This window comes from Galeopterus variegatus, unplaced genomic scaffold (assembly GCF_000696425.1).
Source record: "Galeopterus variegatus unplaced genomic scaffold, G_variegatus-3.0.2 Scaffold140, whole genome shotgun sequence".
In the NCBI taxonomy this organism is placed as follows: Eukaryota; Metazoa; Chordata; class Mammalia; order Dermoptera; family Cynocephalidae; genus Galeopterus; species Galeopterus variegatus.
Window position 1 is genome coordinate 374872 of NW_007726251.1, and position 7830 is coordinate 382701.

The following is a 7830-nucleotide window of genomic DNA, read 5'->3' on the forward strand; positions in this document are numbered from 1 at the left end:
CTACCCCCCCCCCCCCCACAAAAAAAAAAAAAAAAAAAAAAAAAGAAGAAAAGAAAAGAGGTATACTTTCACTTCTGGAAAATTCACTCAGGAGAACATTTCACTCTCTAGTGAGGCTGGATAAATGGTACACAATTGAAATGCCTCTTAATGTGCCACCAGACTTCCATATGAGAAAGTTTAAGCAAAGAACATCAGAGGTTGACAGTTAAGAAGAGCTACAGCGTTTGCATGTATTTATGCATGTGTCTGTTCATTTTCCAGAAAATCATTACATGAGAATCAAAGTTCCAGATGTCCCTCAACTGGATCACTTGATTTGGATGCTCCTGACGAGGAGTTAAAGATGGGCATCATTGGAGGTGGCCACCTTGGGAAGCAGCTGGCTGATGCACTGCTGCAGCTTGTCCCCATCCCTGCTGAGAGCCTGAGGATCTCCACTAGGAGGCCAGAGGCTCTGGGTGAGGAGCAGTGTGTGGTAGAAAGAGGCTCGGTTGTGCTGTTTAGGTGTTGACGAGGTCACTTTGAAAGGGTGCCCTTCAAAGATGAAAATCCCTGCGTGCAGCATGCTGAGTTCTCAGCTTGCTAGCCCTAAGAAAAGCTAGAAAGCTGGCTTTTTGATTTGTTCCTTAAAACTACTTTCTTCTCCACTTAAATGTTTTTTATTTATCTCTCCTCTCTGTGCTCTTGGTCGTGAATTATCTTTCTGGGTCTTTGATACAGGTAAGCCTTCCATAAGAGTTCAAATCTTCTAACTAGATCAGTTCAAGTCTGGTGATTATTAAACAATTTTAAACATTTGCATTTGGCCTTATATATATTTTTAAAATAACATTTACTGAATTTTAAAAAATGTTTTGTAATGATTTCATTTACTAATCTATGGTGATAGAAATCAGAACAATGATTGCTTCTGGGGAGATGGACTGAGAAAGGAGCCAAGGGAGCTGGGGAGATGGAAATGTTCTGTTTCTTAAGAGAAGTGTGAGTTAAATGGGTATATGCATTTGTCAAAACTGATCATGCTTTATACTTCACATCTGTGTGTTGCACTGCATGTGAGTTATACTTCAGTAATAATGTAAAGTAATATAATATATATTGTAGAAAATTTAGAAAATTACTCTGTAAGAAGAAAATAAAAACTACCTATATCGTTTCCTTCCATTTTTTCCTCTAATTATATCAGTACCTGATACTGTACGTAGTTGTTCGTATCCTGCTCTTTTCACTTAACGTGTCATGAGCATATTCCCATATCGTTATTTAACATCCTTCAAAATAATTTTAAGTCCCTCTGCTATCCTACAGGAAGAAGTGCCACCAACAGCCTTTGAAAGCACTCCCCTGCATTTCCCCAGCAGGATGGGCTTGCCAGGCCAGTGGCTGGGAGCACCAGATACCCAGCACCATTCTCCCTTTCTCTGTTTTCTTCTCAGGATTTAAAATTTAATTACATCAATAGAGATTAATTTTATTTATTTATTTTTCTTTCTTTCTTTCTTTTTTTTTTTGTTCTTCTGGCACCAGGAACAAATCCTGGATCTTTGCATTATCAGCACCGTGCTCTAACCAACCAAGCTAACTGGACAGCCTCAGTAGAGATGAATTTTAATGTAAAAAAATGATTTTAAGGGCCGACCCCGTGGCTTAACTCGGGTGAGTGCGGCGCTGGGAGTGCCGCGGCGCTGGGAGTGCCAAGGCTGCGGGTTCGGATCCTATATAGGGATGGCCAGTGCGCTCACTGGCTGAGCCCGGTGCGGGCGACACCAAGCCAAGGGTTGCGATCCCCTTACCAGTCACAAAAAAAAAAAAAAAAAAAGATTTTAAGGTTGTATAGTATTCCAAAGTATGGACATACCATAATTTATATAACTGTGCCTTATTTAGTTGGACTTCTTTGTACATAATTTTCAAAATAAAATTACTAGGTCAGAGAATAGGTACAACTTTATTAAGATATTATTTATATACAATAAATCGCACATAGTTAGTGTACAAGTTGAGGTTTTGACACGTGTGCCGCTGGGAAACCATCAATAGTATCCATCACCTCCAGAAGTTGCCTCTTGCCCTTCGTAATCTCTGTCTCTCTACTTTCCTGCACTTCCCACCCAAGGAACCAATGATCTGATTTGTCATCATAGGTTAGTTTGTATTTTCTAGAATTTTATGTAAGTGGAATTAAACTGTTCTTCTTTGGGTCTGACTTCTTTCACTCTGCATAATTATTTTGAGATAAGTCCAAGTTGTTTCATGTATCAGTATCCTTTTTATTCCTGAGTAGTATTTTATTACATGAATGTTCCTTAGCTTATCTATTCATCTGTTGATTTGTGTTGTTTCCAGTTTTTGGCTGTTACAGCTAAAGCTGCTGTAAACATTTGTACACAAGTGTTCATGTGGGCAACTGATTTCATTTTTCATGGGTAGAAATACCTGCCAGTAAAATGGTTAGGTCATGTGCTATGTTTAATTTTTAAAGAAACTTCTAATATGTTTTTTCAAATTGACCTCAAAAAAGTTTGTTCAGGTATTAATTTTACCAGCCTTTTGTGAAAACACCCATTTCACTACACCTTTGTCAATACTGGGAATCATTTTCAACATCACCATTTTAATATGACTTTTAAATTTTTCTTGTTTTTTTTTTTTTTTCCTTTTTGTCTTTTTTACTGACTGGTAATGGGATCGCAACCCTCGGTGTCACGCCCGTACCGGGGACCAGCAACGGGATCGCAACCCTCGGTGTTGCGCCTGCACCACGCTCAGCCAGTGAGCGGGAACCGGTCTCCACATGGGATCCGAACCCTCGGCGGGAGCACCGCCGTGCTCCCAAGCGGTGCACTCTCCAGTGCGCCACCAGGCCAGCCCAAAATTTTTCTTGTTTTAATATGTCTTTCATTGATCACTAAACGAGTTAAATGTTTTTCATAGGTTTTTTGCCTTTTTTAGTTGCTTTTGCCCATTTTTTCTGTTGCAGTTGCCTGTATTTTTCTTACTGATTTGTAAATGTTCTTTCTATATTAAGGAAACTTTAAAAAAAAAAATCTTGGGCCGGCCCGGTGGCGCACTGGAGAGTGCGCCGCTTGGGAGTGTGGCGGCGCTCCCGCTGAGGGTTCGGATCCCATGTGGAGACCGGTTCCCGCTCACTGGCTGAGCGCGGAGCGGGTGCAACACCGAGGGTTGCAATCCTGTTGCCGGTCCCCGGTCCGGGCGCGACGCTGAGGGTTGCGATCCCGTTACCGGTCAGAAAAATAGACAAAAAGGAAAAAAAAAAATCTTAACCACTTGAGGCATATTTCTTAATCCTAGCAATAGGGCTAGTAGATATGATATTTAATACAGTACATGCCATGGATTGAATGCCTTCCCAAACTTATTGAAGCTTAAATCATGTCCCCCAAAGTTCCAGGTATTGGAAATTTGGCCCCCACTGTGACAGTGTTAAGAGGGTGGGAAACCCTATTATGATAATTGAAAGGTGGGGCATGGAAGAAGTGATTAGATTGTAGGTCCATGCCCTAATGAATGGATTAATGATGGTGGTCAGGGGTGTGGTTCTGAGGGCTTTAGAAGGAGAGCACATGAAATTCTGTCTCTGCTCCACTATTTCTGCTATGTGAGATCCCTGAATCACTGTCACCACCACCAAGGACTTCACCAGATATGTTTCCTGGGCTTTGGACTTCCCAGCCTCAGAAACTGTAAGCAATAAATTTCATTTCCTTTATAAATCACCCAGTTTCAGGTATTTGTGTTATTAGCAACAGAAATGGACTAATAGAGTACATATATTCTTTGGGAAGCAATATATTTATTAGTAGTAAAATTACAGTTTTAAAATATCACTGTGTGTTGTGTAAGGAAGCAAGAATTCACAATGCTTAGCATTGGCTTCTATGCACACAAAAAGAATGAGAACACATGAAAGAATGATGGATGTGCCTGTTTTCTTCTTTGTCCTATCTTCCAGGTTTATGAGAATCCAGATAACCTTAGCATCACATCTGTCATGTACTCTTGGTGGTTAAGATAAAGACTCGCCTCTCCAATGTCTGTCATATTCTGTTTTCCAGTAACACTTGAAACATATGTATTAGTCCGTTTTCTGTTGTTTAAAACAGAAGACCTGAAAGTGGGTAATTTATAAAGAGATAAAATTTATTTCTTACAGTTCAGAGACCAGGAAGTCCAAAGTCCAGAGAACACATCTGGTTAGGGCCTTCTTGTGGGCTCTACAGCAACACAGGGTGTCACACGAATGGGCTGAGCAAGAGTTAAGTTTCTCACTTGCTCTCCTTATAAAGCTGTCATAACCACGCCCATGACCATCCATTAAACCCTTACTGGATTAATCCATTCACAAGGATACAGTCCTTTACAGAACCTTTAAAGGCCCCGCCCTTCAGTTACCATAATAGGATTTCCCATCCTCTTAACACTGTTACAATTGAGATTAAGTTTCAATGAGTTTTGGGGGCATATTTAATCCACAGTAACATATTACCAGATGTGAGTGAACATTTTAAATTCTTACTTTTGAAAACTCATGTTGCAATAAGTCCAATGAAATGATTAACTGCCAGTGAATGTTCTTATGCAACTATGTGAGTTGTCACATTTCTACATTTATAATTATCTTATTAACATTAAGTTATGTATACTTTACAGAAACTGTTGAATCTTTCCGAACTCCTCTCAGACTCTGTTGTGTACTATTCTATGCTGCTAGTCTTTCCAACCAACTGAACCCAGTGAACTGTGTAACTTTGGGCATGTCACATAGCTTCTTTGAAGGCTCAGTTTCCTCATCTATAATATGAGAATAATTCTAGTCTCTGTCTCATAAAGTCCTTGTGAGGATTACCTTAGATCATGAATATATTTGTACATTATTTGGTACATGATAAACCTTCAGTAAATTGGAGCAGAAGTCTTCTTTAAGATTTTTTTCTTCCTAAAAAAAGTTTGAAAAATTCCAGCATTTGTCCTAAAAGTAAGATAAAGATGAATTATTTTATAATTCATGCATTGCAGTGGCACCAGTTGCTTTAGTAATGAGCTTAGGGAATTGCTGCATGATTTTTAGAAGGTATGTGGGCATATCTTCTGATTTGTGTGGCAACAAGACTTGGGTCGATTTACTGAGATAAAATAATGATCAACTTCTTCCCATAGTTCAAATCAAACTTCTTTGTACTGTGCTCTTTCTGTCTTCCTTTATCCCTCTTAGATGAGCTCCAGAAACTGGGGGTCCAATGCTTTTACCATAACTCTTATCTGGTGGGTTGGGCCGACATGATATTCCTCTGCTGCTTGCCATCTCAGCTGCCTAATATCTGCTTAGAAATTCAAACCAGCCTTAAGAAGACCTGCATTGTGTACAGCTTTGTAGCTACCACCCCACTACCCAGGTATCTTTTTAGGGTGAGAAGAGAACTAGCAGAACTGCTTTGTCTCCTCTGACTTCTGCCTCCCATCTCCACCGTAGCCCCTACTTCTTGGTGTTGGTCATTCTCAATAGTAAGGAGGAAACAGTCTGATCTGCAGAGGACCCAGCTAACATTGCTATGTCTTCCCCACTTTCCCACAGCAGCACTTGGGGGTGGGACATTTTCTTTGTTGTACAAATGTTTAGAACTGCAAAAGAACACGGCCGCCCACTCCTTGAAGCTGAATAGTATTCCCCTTGTGCATCAATGAGAAGAGAAACTACCAGTCAACAACATGAAAAGTTACTGAAAGCATTTGTCAAATATTATTTTAGTACCCCTAGTGTTTAGCCCAGTGCCTGGCACATGATAACATTCAATAAGTGTTTGTTAGGTGGTCAGATGAACAGTTCAACTAGTCAGTGTCCTCAGTGCAAACCCAGACCTGAGTCTGACTCTGAGCAGTGCTGTGCAGGGAGTCTGTTGCTGGGGTTGGATGTGAACTCAATGGATTATATTGTGTTTATTCCAGCCTTGGCATTGCATTCCCTGACTTGATGGCCTTACTTCCAGGTTGAAACTACTACTGAACCACACCAATATCTTGCGGCCTCAATATCATTGTGTTCAGAATTTTGTTAACATCTGGGGGGCCAATAAGAAAATCACAGCTGCTCTCCAAGATCCTGTGATTCTTCAGGCTACCTGCCCCTACAGTCCTGCTGGTAATGTTTAACCATATTTCTGGCATTCTTTTGAAAATTACCTTCCCTTTGGTCTGTTGCTATCTTATTAAATCCGTGTGTGTGTGTGTGTGTGTGTGTGTGTTAGGTTTTGTAAAGAAACAGTCTTTAGTGTTAAAAAGCTGAGAAGCCTGATTATTTGGACCCTTTAAGGATAAACTGGAAACAACCAGAGGAGATAGCTTACTTAAACAAGAGGATGCAAAGTCTGGGACTAAAATGGCTTTTCCCTGTTCTAACCTTGCAGTTTTCACCAGTTCTTTCTTACTGGCATGGGCCGTTCTAGAGGCACTTTTGCCATTAGCAATGTCTGTACGAGTCTTATCTGTTCTTTTGTATGGAAAACACATGATGTGTTATAAAAGGCAGAAATAGGGCTCTTGGCCTAAGAAAGAATAGTGTTTGCTTATCTCAAGGTACATGATACTAAACTGTCTTGGTTCCCTGCAACTCATTTTTAATGGGCCTAACTGGTATTTACTTTTTCATTGATGTGTAGGGGGAATAATCCTCAATATCAAGTGGTTGGAGGGAGTGTTTTATGCAGCCCTAAACATCTGCACAGCAAGCAATGTGGCCCACTCACAAGTGCTACAGTTTCTGAATGAACTATTTCTCTCTGTGCACTTTGAAGACTGTGAGAAAGACACAGCATCTTGCCCAAAATTTCAGTTAACAAATTTTGTCAGCAAAACCTATGTCAAGAACCTGTCTCAGAACAGGTAAGGTGGTCAGACAGCTGGCCATTCTAATTTTTCTCATACTCCTGTCTCAGCAGACACTTTTCCTTTTATCCTTTCATGTTCTCTTTAAAAACAAAAATGTGTTATTTTTGTCAAAACTTTGGTAAAAAAGTGAAAGCCTTCCTTTGTCTCCCTCTAACAGTTTTTATGTTTTTGTCTTTTTACCTATTTACAAACATATATATATATTGTCATTATATGAGGGTACTTCAAAAAGTTCATGGAAAAATAGAATTAAAAAATAATACGAATATTTCCATGAATTTTTTGAAGTCTCATCATAAGTATTTATAATGTGTATGCATATTTATTTCTATAAATAGTGTTAGAAACACGGGAACTATATATATATACATACACACACACACACACACACACACACACACTGCTTTTTCACTTACTATATTGCAGATACTATTCTATGTTAGTGCAATCATATCCACTTCATTTATGAGCAGCTGCATAGGCATCTATTGGCTGCATTTAATTAAATTTATTCACTCTATCTCCACTTGATAGAGATGTAGTTTTTTCCCCCTGCCCCATATTTTGCATAAAGGGCTGCTCAAACAGTCTCGTACTTACATTGCACACTTGTACTGATATTTCTGTTGGATAAGTATGTGGAAGAATATCTGGGTGTATATATTTTATGTTTGACAGGCATTTCCAAATTGCTTGTTCAAAATGTGGTGCTCATTTACATTTTCACCAACAGTGTATGAGTGCCATTTCTCTATAGCTTGATAACTATACAGTCTTTTTAATTTTTGATCATCTAATACTCAAAATTGTTGCTCATTACCAGTGATTTCCATGTCACCAGATTCACTCAACACTTTAATCCTTTTCTTTTTTTTTTTTTTTTTTCCCTTTTTGTCTTTTTTCGTGACCGGCAACGGATCGCAA

General features: G+C 39.3%; 1 protein-coding gene across 1 annotated transcript in view; it reads left to right on the forward strand.

The window, feature by feature from the left end:
- NOXRED1 (NADP-dependent oxidoreductase domain containing 1) overlaps window positions 1–7830 on the forward strand; it is a 32202-nt gene that overhangs the window by 8546 nt on the left and 15826 nt on the right. The window contains exons 2-5 of the mRNA XM_008590326.1: window positions 265–461; window positions 5237–5417; window positions 6009–6160; window positions 6678–6900. Coding sequence (XP_008588548.1) covers window positions 265–461; window positions 5237–5417; window positions 6009–6160; window positions 6678–6900 — 753 coding nt within the window. The remainder of the gene's footprint in view (window positions 1–264; window positions 462–5236; window positions 5418–6008; window positions 6161–6677; window positions 6901–7830) is intronic.